We start from the raw sequence: 16,074 nt of genomic DNA, 5'->3' as shown, positions 1-16,074 counted from the left end.
TCCCATACGCATGATTTGATGTTTTCATTTCAACTAGTAGAATTACCAGGCTAGAACTTCAATTTCGACATCCTATTCTATTCCGATGTATGTAAAATATCTATCGTCTTAAGTGGAATTCAACTGCTGTAAAACACTATTGCCGTTCCAATAAAGGATAGGATTTGGATAAGCATGTGTGTCTTCTCTCGTCTATTCCAGTCCGGTCAGCTCCGATACCGATCCTCTTCATGTAGCTTATCATCATCTACTTGGCTTGAGCAGCTTATAGACAGGGAATGAAGAGCTGGCACATTACATGCGGCACGTACATGCCTCTTCAACGTGCCGCTTACATTCCCTGTCTAAATGGATACTTGCCACTACATCGGAATGTGATTACTGGTGGCTTGTAGAAACAAACCTGTTTGTTTTTATGTGCCGGTCTTTTGCATGTATTGATGAATTGCGACCACCTAACCAATGGGAGAGCATAGGAAGAAAAGATGGAAGGGCATAGATTCATGCAAACCCGATTTCAGCTGATCGTCAGTCTTCTATAGCGGGCCCGGTGAGCGCACTATCATTGTTTTGACGCATTGGCATTGGTTTCTGAGCATTGTTTGCTGAAAAGCGTTGTAAAAATGACATAACAGCTGACCTACGTGCTGCATGTACAGCCGATAAACGTGGAGCGAGCACATTCCCTGTCTATAAGCAAATTGATGGCTTGTGATGTAATGGCACATGTGATGTAATGGCACATGTAACGTGCCGCCTACATTCCCTGTCTATGAGCCGTTCTAGAAGATGATTCCTTTACACAATCGATCTATTTTAATAATCCATCTTAATATTTTCAGATGGAAATTACAGAGATATTACATTTATTCAAATGCTAATGAATTAATTATTATTAAACGAAAATCCAAATTAAATGCTGTAAATCACCCCGAAGACTTCTGCTACTACAAATATTGACACAGGGTAAACAGCTAGATGAAAATTCGATGAGCGCTACTATTCAAAAACTATTTGTTGGCCCGGGAATCGAACCCGGGAACCTCCTAATTGCACGGGTAAGGGGAAGCATTCCTGACTAGCAATTAGGAGGTACCGGGTTCGATTCCCGGGCCAACAAATAATTTTTAATAGTAGCGCTCATCGAATTTTCATCTAGCTGTTTACCCTGTAGTCAATATTTGTAGTAGCAGAAGTCTTCGGGGTGATTTACAGCATTTAATTTGGATTTTCGTTTAATAATAATAATTATTATTAATATTTTAATCAATACATCCATCATTTATAAAAACCACTAATTCTTTGATCAGCATATTTGCGAGTTATTTAATAGTCAATCATAGTTAATCAACTATTTCAATAGTCATTAAATAATACTAATAGTTAATCAATCGAAACACGAGGGAATAACACTGGATTTTTCACTGGATCTTCAACAGCGAATAACACTGGATTTTGACTGCATCTTACTGAAGGAAGCTGGGTTGTGGTAGCTGGGACAGACGAGGTTGAGCGTCTTGAGCCAGGGCACCAGCTGGGCGGTGGAGCCCTGATAGACGCATTGGCCGTCGGCCAGCGTGTACAGGTGGTCGAACATCTCGAAGAGGCGGGCGCTCGGCTGGTGGATCGTGCAGATTATCGTGCGACCTTCGCTCGACAGCGACTTCAGCAGAGCCACACACTGGAAGCACGATGAACTGTCCAGACCACTGCAACAGGCATTCCAATATGAATAAATGACAGCGAATATCAGTGATTTAGAGTAAACAAATGCACAGTCTGTCAATGCCCTATCAGCAATGATTACAGAATGGAGCAATAAAAATTTAAAAATAGTTAATTTCTGGCTCGACAGCGACTTCAGCAGTGCCACGCTCTGAAAGCATGGTGAAATAATCATGGATCACTAATCGAATATGAATATGACAGCGAATATGAGTGATTTAGATCAATTTAGAGTAAATAAATGCGCAGTTTATCAACTACTCAAACTTATTATCAACGACAATAAGTCAACGTTTATCAAAAGTTAATCAGCGGTTTATCAACGATTCACCTTATTAACGATGATTACAAAATGGAGCAATAAAAATTGATTTAGAGTTAATTTTTACTTGTTGATACTGTGTATAGGTTGATATTTATTTGAATATATTTCTAGAATGATGATTATAGAGTCATAAGTCATTATTATTATAGAGTCACACTTATTTCTAAAGTTTTTCTGAACTAATTCTATTTGAAGGGATTTGAATGTTGAAAAGATTTGAAGAAACAACACTTTGATATTACAAAATCTTTGCTTGTTTGAAATTAATTGAACATTTTGTAAATCCCACTAGGCTAAACTGAAATAATTGAGTTTTGGAATGGTTTCGTGTTGATTCAAGCACATTTCGTAAAGATGGCTGAACAACTGAATCTGTTTTAGGAAAATGTTTTTGAGAAGTTTATTTATATAAAATCATAGAAATTCAAATTGATTTGATTTCCTCAAAGTAGTATAGATTATTACATAGATTGTTTAATTTTTTTCTGAGGGTGATTCCCACATGAGCTTTAAGTTTGTAGAATCTGAATACTTGAAGATTTGAAAATTTCAAATAAATTCTATGAAAGAAATCAAGTTAATGAAAGATTGAAAACATGATTTCATGAAAATATTTAATGAAAGATTGAAATAATAGGTACCAATTGAATTAATTAAAGGATTTTATGAAAAGTGAAATTCAATTACTTTAAATAAATTAAATAGTCCACTGAGAAGTGAATATTACATAGCATCTGCGTAATTTCAAAGCTGCCATGATAAGTTGCCTTCTTATGAAGCACAGCATGTGCATGTTGTCATGTTTCATGAATGCATGTAGCATTCCAAATGTTTGCATTGAAACAATCAAGTACGTGGAATCATATTTTACTAAATAATAATATTATTTAGAAATTTTGTTGAACAAACAACTCGTCTTTACTGATTTAATCTACACAAAAAGTCTTGTTGGTTTGGAAAACAAAATAACAAAAATGATTTCCAATGACCGATAAAATAGTGATATACCATCGAAAATTACACATGTATTATTTGAAATTCTATTTACTCTTAGACCGTGAACTTTGGATGCGTTAACTGCTCTTCAAATAATTTCATATTATTCTTTCCCCAGTGAAACATTCTGAATAGTTAACAAGATGACTGAATTGCTCAATCTGTGATATGAATAATCAATTAACGGAAGTGTGATGATAAAATAGTTTGAATGAATACTGCTAATGTTATCACTAACCTTAACCCAATTAATGTTGGCTTGTTCTTTCATAATTATTTCGACAGTACAACGAACAAATACAATGATATCCTCTTATTGACAATTCCAATATTAATAAATTGAGTCCGAAAATCGAAAGATAGCCTTCACCTAGTACGAGTAAACATATATTGATATTTGATATTTTGAGAATATCGTTATCAATGTGATGTTATTAGTTTATAATGGTGATGCCAAATTACAGTTCAAGAAACAATTTTCAATTTATAAAATTTAAGTTGTTTAAAAGTTGGATAGTTGTTTTAAGAAAAAATTCTTATCGATAGAATTTACAATAATTGACAGGCTTGAAGGAAGATATTGTAAATTACCTAGTTGGTTCGTCGAAGAACATGATTGGAGGATTGTTGACCAATTCGAGAGCAATTGAGAGACGCTTCTTTTGTCCACCAGACAGGTTGCATGTGAGGGTGCGCCTGTGTTCTTGTAGTCCCAATGTTTCCAGAATTTCCTGGATCTGCAATTAAATGAATATTGGATTTTATCGCAGGATACATATATCGTGATACATTACCGTAGTACATAATGCATAATTGAATATTTGAAAATTAATGGGCAATAGGAGATAAAACTTGAAAAATGTCAATATCTATCAACAAAATATCAACAGATATACCACTAAGATGGAGCTACTGCTCTACTGTACCTGTGAGTAACCCGCCCCAGATGGGGGTAGAAAATCTCTAACTACAACTTCAAAGGAGTCATGGGTACTTGACTAAAACCAACATTTCGCTACCTAATTAATTTCTAATTCAACAGATCGAAGCGCCACTTGGTCAATTCGAATTTGTCGCCACCTTATTCAATAGGTAATGTACTCTAGTTAAGTTCGTACAGTCATATCAAAATGCTGTCTTTGAATAGCACAACTATTGATTTCCACCTCAGTATTTCAATAGTTTTGATCTAATAAACGTAATTTGTTCAAACTTCAATCAAAGCCTGCACATAAATAGAGCTGCTAACATTTTTTGTGGTAAAAACATTCCATTTGGTCCATTAGCCTACAGTGACTATCATTAGTTTGCAAGTGTCTTGCTAACGTTTTTTTTTTTTTGTTAAACAAAATTTCATTTGTCTATTATAACGCTAACAGTGACTGTCATTAGTTTGCAGGTGTCTCTAATAAAAAAAAGTGATTGGTACAACGAAACCCAGCCACGACCAAGAAACGTGCATGCTGAAGCATGTTTACCCAATTTTAAGCATTCAAACCCATCGTAGATACCAATACAATGGAATATGAGTCCGTTTTTCAATCTTTCAAGAAAATAAGATAAAAACCGAGTGATCAAACAAAATTCATAACAAGAAGTAAGTGATAAGAACAGTTTCACAAACGAGTTTGGAAAACTTGATTATGTAGAGAATCATCTAGTGATATAGTGTGAGTTTCATCTTTTAAATGCAATGCTATTAACATAAATATTCGAATATAACTTACAATATGAAATTGTAATAATTACAAAATGAAATTGTAATTTGAAAATTCTAAAGTGACACAACCTAGTTTTCCCTATACATGTTTTATACAAAATTTAGACTATAATTACAATATGAAATTGTAATTTGAAAATGCTAAAGTGACACATAACCTAGTTTTCCCTATACATGTTTTATACAAAATTTGGACTGTTGTATAAAAAAAGACAGTAAAAATAGATAATTTGGAATTGGTACAAATGAAATTTCATTTATTCATCAATCGAGCACTATATGACATAAAGAGGTAGATGAATAGAAAGGGGGAAGAGAGAGATGAACGTGAAGTGTATAGCTTGATATTACCCTACTATACAAAATTACATTGTCTTCATGAAACTCTCGAATTATAATTAGGATAATTTGTATTATGCCGATATCAAAAGTGAAATTTTCCAATCAGCAATTGTTTATTACTTCAAAGAAGAAATGGATACAATTATTTGCAATATATAAATTTCAAATTGCAAATATATATATATATAATATATATATATATATATATATATATATATATATATATATATACGAATTGATTGAATAAGTAGACAACTCGTGTCGGGTGATGGATATTTTATCAGAGCTGGAAATCTAGAATGTAAATTCCATATCTAATGACATCATTGCATATGAAAAGAATGAGTGCTGAAACACTGAAAATGTTGCGCAAAATGTTGCCAAAAAGCCTGAGCATTTATACAGCAAAACTTAATGTTACAAACGAGTAAATAAAACAACACAAATGAGTCTATTTATGTTTGAATGTAAGTGAATAGCAAAAACAACAATAAAATCAACTGTTGAGTTAAAAGTGCATTACTGGGAAAATAATTAGTCAAGTCATACCCATTTTCTTCTAATTGAAGACTGTAAAAGGAATAAAATGAAATATTATAAAATACAGCAAAATATTAGGTACTTGATATTAATATTATTTATAGAAATTAAATTTATAAAATCTAGTCAATTACAGAATTAATTTCAGTGAACAGGTAATTGAATTCCAAACTGAAAATAAATTAGTGAAGGGAAATTCAATTTCATGGAATTGATGATTCTAAGATGTAGGCTCAACTCACACTTAGGCGACTCAGGTCGAGAAGAGACTCGACTCTAGTCGAGAGCATGTGTTTTCAAATGGTGATACTCAGACCAGTCGATTTTAGTCTCCGTGACGTCACCATTTGAAAACACATCCTCTCGACTAGAGTCGAGTCTCTTCTCGACCTGAGTCGCCTAAGTGTGAGTTGAGCCTTACGGTTGATTAAAACACACACGTAGTTCTAAGTAGGTGTAGATCTACAAATATCTTGAATCATATTGTGTGTATGTACCGTATATTTTTTCTATTGTATGTTCTAGAATAACTTTTGTTTATTTGATCAATCAGCTTGAAATTTTGAACATTTACAGATCAAGTTCGTTGGATAACGAAATTAACTCACTCCTTTGTCCTTTTTCAGGATATAACAAAGTAGAATTGAATATCAATTTTAAGAGATCAATTTGTTGTAATTTATCATTAAAAGTCAGCTGGTTTATTGATTGCATGCAATTTCTGAAATGTTCAATCTATTCATAAGAGCTAATCAATGTACCTAGAATACATTCTAGGTACATTGGAGGTAATAGTATTTGGGAGCTGTTTCCATAATTTTCACCAACTCTGTATAATTATAAGTTGCGGATTTCAAAGAACAATAAAACAATTCATTGGCGAGTTCAGTAGTTATACATTAAAGACAATATTTGTGGTTATCATTAATTTATCAGCCTATTTGGTGTATTCCGTCAGATTGTAGCAATAATTACGAATGACACTTACCACATCCAATTTTTCCTCTTTGCTATGTTCGTTGCCCAATTTGAGATTGGCGGCGACATGCATTGCTTCTTCAACATAGAGGTTGCCGTGAAGTTGGTTGTCTTGCATGATGTAGGCCGACAATTTTGCAAATTGGCTCAAATTTCTTTCTTCTCCGTTGATTCTGATTGAACCCTTCATTCCCGAAGTCCTGCCGGAGGAACAAACATTAGAGTCCAACTAACTGAATTTAGTATAAAGATAAACAAATTTGTCTATTGATTGTATAACAAGCATTCATGCAGAACAATAAAGTTATCCCGACACAGTATCTCTGCTTCATTACATATTCAATGTGATATTTTTAAGAAAGTGATAGGATTTAATTTTTCAAGTTATAGAATCAGGAACATTCGATTGAATACGGAGTACTTCATCACAAAAACACATCAATGAGATATAATTTCAATATAACAAAATCACATCAATCTTGAGTGCTCTTGAGTTAATAAAGAAAATTCAATGAAAATTTTTTTTGAGCATCAAGAAAATTCAATGTGGATATAAATTATTGTTTTAGAGATTCACATTCTTGACAATAAATAGGTAGCGTCATTCAATTTGCCTATTCATGAGAGTTCTTAAAAATTGAGCTAACACTGAACATGAGATAAACATTTAATTCAGAATGGAGTCATCGAACAAAATTGTATATACCAGTATAACTGATTCTTAGATCGAATAATCAGAGAAAAATTGAATTTAGAATGTTAATTTCTACAATTGAGTACAGTACAACTGCAAGTCGTTGTTTGAGTACCTTACAGTTGTAGTTTATTGAGCAAGGAGAGTGATATACTACAAATTATGATTGCGATACAAAATCTTAATTAAAACCATGACACTTCAAATTATCACAGTGGTGGCTGAAAAGCAAATATAAATCTAAATACTAGACGAGAGTCCCACCGCCCCCATAGTGCATTCAATCATTTGGACTGTTGTAAAAATTAGAATTGGAACCGTTTTGGGCGCAAGCCTGTAGTACTTTTCTGTAAGTTGTGTAATTCTGAATGGTTGAATAGATCATATATCCAGCTTTTAGTTGAGGATTAATTAACTTTTAAAGTGTTCTTCATAATCAAAATCTGTCAACGGATTTTCCGTTATTGATATTTAAAACAATTTATTATAGATTATAACATTATTATTATTTTGTGTAATACATCTTACTATATAATTTACATTGGGTTATTTTTATTGTTGGCTATACAATATTTAAAATTAGCTTCGTAACTTGATAGCTGATTTTGCCATAGCATTACGATTCTAACATAGCCGTAATTTGTGGAAGAAGACATTAAAGTTGAAATTTTTATATAGACTAAGTTGATTGAGGGGGAAGACAGATGTCTATCGAGATGTACATAGAACAAATTCACCTTCAAATTGATTACAGCTTTCAATCATTGTTTATTGCAAGACTCCACCTCCTAATAGAGTGGAATGGGAAATAATACATTACATACTTGAACTTCTTTTCAAAGTTGAGCTAGCTATCATAACAGAAAGTGTCAATTCACTCCGCAGACATAAAATATCACCCAGACATGACTCAATGAAAAAAGTGCAAATAATAATTATAATTGTTCGAAGGATGAGAAATGAAATTAACAAGCAGAGGAACCGGTTTTGAAATTACATACTCCCAACAGATAGTTACTTGATTTAATTGGATAATGGTTGAGACATCAGCGTTGTTTTTTCGCACTAGAATGATAACCCGAGTTTCAAAGAAACGGATAGATAATATGCTTGTATACTTCATTAGTAAATTAGTTTCTCTAAGATATGTAGAATTATATTAGTTTGCATCATTTCAGAAAACAGATTTGAAAATGGCCACTGATTGAATAAACTGGTACAAGGTAACCAAGTCCAAAATTTAATAATAATTGATATTAATAGCAACTTTAACATTCTAATTAAAAGTATTTAACAGGGACAATTTGTCATTAATTACACTAATTAACCATTTGTTATGTTAGTATTGGAAAATATCAGAAAACTTCCACATTATAAATAATAAACGCAATTTGAAACACCTAATAAATCTTTGTTGAACACAGACATGTAGATAAGACCGTGGGGGAAATATACCATATTTATTCTACAAAAATAGTTATTCTTATCACTATTGATACCATAGTATATGGTAAATATTCACTAATTTGGTGAGGGCTACTTGTATTTATGTAAAAATAAAAATCAAAGAACCTTTTTTCAATTTTATTTTACTCAGTGAGAAAATGGCATTAATATTTCGAAACATGTGAGTAATAAAATGAAGTTGAAAAAGGGTACTTTGATTTTTTAATTTTCACATAAATACGAGTAGCCCTTACCAAAATAATGAATATCTACCATATACTATGGTATCAATAGTGATAAGAATAACCAATTTTGTAGAATAAACATGTTATATTTCCCCCACGGTCATATCTTTATGACTGTGTTCAATAAAGATTTATTAGGTGTTTCAAATAGCTTATATTATTTATAATGTGGAAATACATAATTTTTTATATTTATCTCTTATACATTTATCTTTTTTGCTGAGGATGATGCCCACATGAGCTCTACTAGGCTTGTGCGTGGGTAATTAGGCCAATGATAATGAGAGATGAATGGAACTACAGTTTTAGGTGGGTTCCGAACCACCGGGAAGCGATTTCACAACTCATGAATCATGATCAGAGGAGTTGGCCCAAGCCCCAAGCGGTCACCTTTCCAATGGCAGTAGCAGGCGCATGAATCTCAACTTATCTAAGCGATAATGACAATGTTTATGTATATTAAATAACTTGATACTAACTGATCAATATTTTTAAAAGATACTTTACTGTGTTTTAAATTATTCATGATGAATAATTCATCATAGATATAACTATGATTTACTAGAGATACAACACCTTTTATCATTCTTAGATTAAATATAAAAATGATTGTACAGATTAACACATGATTGTGAGCTGTTGTTTGCAATTCAACTTACTTGTAACCAGTCAAAATGTTGAGCAAAGTTGACTTTCCGGCCCCTGAGGGCCCCATAATGGCAGTAAGTTCGCCAGAGTAAAGTCTGCCGCTTACAGATTTCAAGATCTTCTTTGTTTCTGGAAAAAACGAACAAAAATATGAATAAGACCATTAAAGTAGTATTAATCAATATTGATGAACTTGAAATTTCACGGATATCTGTGGTTTCTGAATCAGCATTGAAGGAAAGTTTAGCATCAGCTACTTTTATTTCGACTCACAGTTGATGTAACACACAATGTAATAATTGAAGAATAAGCTATTTTAATAATTTAGTATGTTACAGATGTTGAATAATAGAAGAGATAATCCTTATTTATGAGGAAATACTACGATTTAGATATTTTTTCCTGTCATAAATTGAGTTTTTATATTTTTTAGAAATGGGATAAAAGTAGGATTTGTCAAGTATAGCACTACAGTATAATTGAATAAAACTAACAAATACCCTACTACAATGGTTGATTTTATGAGAACGTTCATAAAACGTTCAATAAATATATAATGTGTAAATGTACCGTAGGTATTTTTATATCAAATATAGCTGATTTTAAACCTCTTAAACTCTCGTTTTATACAATTGATTAAAGTTCAAACACTCTGGCATGATAGTTCCAATAATATTCCAGGAAATAGTCCACACTCATCCCTCCTCCGATGAATTCCATAAAACAATGGATGATAAAGATTCAGTTGAATTATCATCATTCAGATTCTAAAATCTTCCAACAATCAACTTATTAAAATATTTGCAATATATCCTGTGGAATATATTACTTATAAACTTTATTCGAATATATTATTTTCATTAATACATATCATAGATGCTGTAAATACATTTACAATTCCATCTTCAGATTTTTTGATGATAATAAATTCATTATCACATTAAAGTCCATAAGCCTACTTCCAGTTTGGACAAGGAAATAATAGATCTTCACTAGCTACAAGGTCCTTACTGGCCAAGAAATCCCCACTGATAAAACACCAACAACAGGATCTACTGACATTAGAACGACCATTTGTTAGCAATTGCCGGTTTTTGGATTTCCACATATACATTCAGACAGGAAACAGAACAAGCTGATTCTCTCTCTTTCTCTCGCGTCAGTTCTCTCCAACTGACATGCAAGACACGTAACCATTGTTCAAGGTAGTTAAGTGTATGATCAGCTATCAGATAATATTTTATATGGAATGATATCACTAATGATATAAGTTTATTATTGACAATTTGCAAGCTAGTATTTATTCCACTTGCATCAATATGCATATAATCCATTATGTTTTCATTGTGTAATGTCAATTGATATAATATATTTGTATTTTCGAGATGTTTTTTATGTTCATTTCGTCATGACAAAAATTCTTGTCAAATTTAAAATTTACAGCATTATTATTTATAAACATAATCATATGCTAGTTTTTTTTTAATGTTTTGTAAAAATGTTGTATAATGCAAAGATATATATTATATATTCATATTGTATTGTATTTTGAGCAAGTGAAATGAAATTTATTCTATTCTACTGTATTCAATTAATAAAAATTATATGTAACCGTATATGGTACCGTAATCAATTGAGGAACAGAATGTGTATAATTGGATGTAAATGTACTACTTTAATAGGGGTAATATAATATAATATGGTCGCTGATTTGTTAAAACCTGGATAGTGATGTTGAACAAATCAAAGTGTAGAACAATTCGACCCATCGGCGATCTAATTGGAGCAGGTTAAGGTTAAGTTAGGTAAATGTTCCAGAGTTATGGTTGTTGAATTAATGTTACAAACATTATTAATGTTTGTTCCAGAATTTGGACTACAAAATCATCCTTGTTGAAGTTTTAGCCAAAATTCAAGAAGTCCAACAAGCCAAATATAGCAAATAGGTCTCTTTTCTGTATAGGGCTACTTGTAATATGAATAGAAATAAAAATCTCAGTACCCTTTTTTTGAATTATTTTATCACAACATGTTTCAACATTCATGCCATTTTCAAGTGATATGAAGTAGGCTAAATAGATTTACTAATTAGAATTCAAAAAAAGGGTACTGAGATTTTTATTTCTATTTATAGCGAATATGTGTATTCAGTTTGAATTTATTGCACAAATCTCGACAAAGATGAATCTCACTAAAAATCTAATATCACATCCACTACTTCTCAAAAAAAATCCTATGAAGACTTGTGTACATGTATTACAAGTGGGTGAACCAAAGAAATTTGCGACAACAAGCAACTATTTTATTGAATCATCCTTTCAAAATAAACGCCGCAAATAATCAAGCGTTTTCCATTGAAAGATGTCATGATTTAAGAGACTTTGTTTAGTCTGACTTCCTTATATTAGGAATTTATTTATTCAATGATTAAGAATCACACAATTTACAGAAAAGTAGTTTGCTTGAGACACAAAATTAATTTTCAATTCGAATTGTGATTTGATTACTGTATCTTCTTATTCACACACACTCACATAAAAAATTGTGTGGAAAAGACTTCTAAGGTGGAAAACCAAGTTATTTAGCTGATGTTAATGTTTTGAGAAAAAATCATGAAAAGAAACATTAATGATGCTTTATACCACTGACGAAACCGGTTAAGCAAGTCCTGTCCAGAACTAACATACCAATCTACTTCTTAACTACTTATATCGCAATACATCACACTCTTAACTGAGAAGTAGTTCTTGTCCAAGTAAAGTTGTCAATATTATGATACGAATAGTATACAAATAACATATTAGCTTAACAGAAAAGAAGAGATTTATTGATCTATTTTGTGAAGAAAGAACAAAACCTGAAGATATTGCTACAGGTTGATTCTCAGAATCTACTGTGGCTTCTGATAGATTTATCAGAGTATCTAAATTTTTTAACATTTAAATCAAATTTCAAGAGTGAACCTACATGAGAAAATATCCAATACGGTGATCTCCTCGCCAAGTTACGTAAAATTCATAGCATGGATGGATTCATCATATAATGCGAGGCATAAAATACTTAATATTTGTAATTTTCCACAACAATTTTTATAATAATTTATATAGACGTATCCATTCTATTCAAATATTTGAGAATAGTGTTGGTGGAAGAGGAAGTGTTTTATTAACACAAGGAAGAGGAGGATATATAAAACGAGAAAGGAAACAAAGCCAGAGGAGAGTATCAAAGAGATTAGAAAAAACCAATTAGGAGGAAAAATATGGCGAATTAGTAATGCCCATAAAACTTTATGTCGATTCAATTAAACTGTTATAATCAATTATAATTTCAGTATTGTAGTGGAAATATTTTCCTGAATTAGAAATATCTTTCATTTACAATTGGATATTAGTTGTGAAAACAAAAATAATTAACGCAGAAAATACAAGAAATGCGGAAATATGAGGCAGAGGACAAAGTGATTGTTTGATGAGCCGACGAGGACGGGCTGAGTGAAACATATTAAATGTCGCATTCACAAAGGCGAACATGTTAAGATTCAAGAATGCTAATGCTTATGCAATATTTGTGAAAAAATATTAGCATATCATAGGCTGGCGTTCCAAGTGGCCGAGCTGGAGACCAAGTCTTTTACATAATGTGCTACTTGCATACTGTTCAAGTGGGACAAGACAGCAAACTTATTAATCACACTTATAATGATCGACAGTGAAACGTCATTGGTTTCCTAGTGATAAAAATTTCATAATAAATGGATAATAATTGTGATACATTATTTACTTTCCAAGATAAATTAGCCTTAAAAGCTACTTGAATCTAAATCAAATTCAGATTGAAAACCTCAGATGATTATAACTAGTGGCCCAAGGGAAGACAAAAGTAATAATGAAATAGGAATTAATAGCCAATAAGGAAAATATAGTTTGTGAGAATGAAATTATATATTCGATGATAATCTCTACATATTTTACAAAATGAGATCTGGAAGTAGAAGAGAATTACAGAATAATTATCACAGTACTTATCAATTAATTTGATAAACGTTCATGCTGAGAAAGTGGAGGAAATGCTTAGAAAGCTTTTTTGCTAAAGGGAAGATTGTACTAGCTAAGAAACTGCTAAGAACCCATTTAGAAACGCTCAATTTATATGAAAATAAAAATATTTAGATAAATATCGTGCCCGATTCACATGGAAAGAAAAATATCTAGAGAAATATCGTGTCCGATTTATATAAAATTTTTTTACAGAAATATAGTTTTACTATACAAATGATAATTGACCTGTTCTTATTATTCTAAAATTTTTTTATTGTAGTAAACTGGAACCGTTTGAACCCTACTTCCCACAAATTTCAAAAAATAAATTTTTACTACAAGTCATGGAAGTTATGGGCCAACAAAATAGCTTTTGATAAAAACCAGCAGGTGTATTGCACTTCAGACCAACGTAAAGAATAGGTGTATTCTAGGTACTTGCTTCAGACTAATCAATTTCCAACTAGAAGTAATAATATGGTAAACATTACATTATGGTAACATTATGGTACAAAGTGAAACATCAGACTCTAGGCTTGCATGCAAGTATGATATAATAGAAGGACGGAGTTGATCAAGAAAAAAACAGTTCCTGGTTTGTAAAATTGTCCAAGCAGTCACTAAGATTACTAGTAATGTGAATCTTGACTGGTCGAAATAAGTACCCTTTCTTAAATATAATAGAAGCTTGTGAAATCGCATGATATAATCCGAGATCAGCCATAGAAAGCAACATAATTTCATTATTTACTAGTGTGTATAAACGTATAAAAAAAGAATTTTCAGTTGCATAATAATATATAGCTAGAAATTATTGAACAATATAATCACGTGTGTTCTAAGCATAGTGCTTTTGGAACTTAATTCTAGAAAGGAAACTTGATTCGTTCCAGAATTAAATAGGCAAAATTTTCTAGATATAACAGAATTGCATTTTCCATTCTCTCGATTTATGTACTGTATGAGAGATATATCACATGTCATTAATGATTAGCTAACAAATTATTATTAATTTATAAAAAAAATTATCAATCTTAATATTTAAAATCAACATAATAATATAGGCTAATACTCATAAATTATTTTTGCTGTTTTCATACTAAAATTTCAAACTAAATCTTTAAAATGAAAATTGATTTGCTACCCACGACCATACTCTTCCAAATAATATTATTGATTATTATAAACAATCTTAAACTCTAAAACAAACACTCATTTTAGCGGAAATTGAACAGATTTATCGATTGACTTGGTGAGAAGCTAGAAAAGTGGTCAGGTGCAAGTTTTTATAATTAAACAGTTGCTATGTCGGAGCTTCTAGTTCCAACAGCCTACAAATGGCAATAGTGTAGGATTACTGATCATGGAAGAGGAAACTCATTGTATTAGTCAGTTTCCCCCCACAGATCAAGGATATTAGTTTCCATATCAACGATATTTATTCCTGGCTTGCCTCAAGTTGATAAACCTTGGGAAGTCTCATTAAATGACAATGGTATTAATAGTTAATTGAATAATAATTACCCTCAAACACCACATTAAGATATTCCTATAGTAACAAAACCAATATATTTTAGAATGACATGTTAAAAGTATGAAAGTTATGAGCTTTATTGTGAATGAAATCTTGATCTTATAAAAAGGAACCATGGAAAACATAAAATTAAATTGTACAAATTACGATAGAATTAAAAATTATATTTGAAATATTTTCGCCAGTTTTTGTCAAACTTAAAGTGAAAAAAATTTGAAAGACATGAGCAATTTTGCTTCTTTTGTCGCCTTGAAATAAATTATTTTCAAAGAAAGCACGTTCTGTAATTTCAAATAAATGGGCATTGTCTAATAAGAATACCTAGTTACAACTTACAGATTATTAAAACGTGTCTAACATTGTGATTGAGAAAATTTGTATTCATAGTGCACAACGATAATAGGAGCTACTGAACCTCCTGCACAGAGCGATTGTTTATTGTATCAAAAATATGGAATTGATACCATATTTTTTATATTCTATTCAATTCTCTTTGCTGAAACGCAAGGTTGATGCAGATGCAAATCATAATAATTCATTCACATAATGACGTAAAATCGAGAGCCTATATACAGGCAAGAGCCTATACACATCCATTTTTCAAACGCAATAATCTATTATATCTCCTCCAATCTATTTTATCGCAGGATCGCAGGACCAATAATTGATTTCGGAAATTGAATGCCAATTTCATCGTCATTCTGAGCTTCATCTTTTTGAAAATGAGAAGAACAAACGAATTATTGCCTATGCAAAACATTACAGGTCAGCACAAAATTTAAAGCCTTGTTCGGATGAATGAACAATAAATTAACATCGAGGTGCATTCTAAAATAAACGA

The 16,074-nt window shown here is 31.5% G+C and overlaps 1 protein-coding gene across 13 annotated transcripts in view; it reads right to left on the bottom strand.

The window, feature by feature from the left end:
• LOC111057111 (ATP-binding cassette sub-family G member 4) overlaps positions 1 to 16,074 on the bottom strand; it is a 53,199-nt gene that overhangs the window by 11,528 nt on the left and 25,597 nt on the right. For all 13 annotated transcript variants that reach the window (XM_039428034.1, XM_039428025.1, XM_039428023.1 and 10 more), the window contains exons 3-6: positions 9,671 to 9,788; positions 6,637 to 6,826; positions 3,638 to 3,783; positions 1,471 to 1,709 (exon numbers count right to left, since the gene is read on the bottom strand). In XM_039428034.1, coding sequence (XP_039283968.1) covers positions 1,471 to 1,709; positions 3,638 to 3,783; positions 6,637 to 6,826; positions 9,671 to 9,788 — 693 coding nt within the window. The remainder of the gene's footprint in view (positions 1 to 1,470; positions 1,710 to 3,637; positions 3,784 to 6,636; positions 6,827 to 9,670; positions 9,789 to 16,074) is intronic.

This window comes from Nilaparvata lugens, chromosome 5 (genome assembly GCF_014356525.2).
Source record: "Nilaparvata lugens isolate BPH chromosome 5, ASM1435652v1, whole genome shotgun sequence".
In the NCBI taxonomy this organism is placed as follows: Eukaryota; Metazoa; Arthropoda; class Insecta; order Hemiptera; family Delphacidae; genus Nilaparvata; species Nilaparvata lugens.
This window is presented reverse-complemented; position numbering and strand designations above follow the sequence as displayed.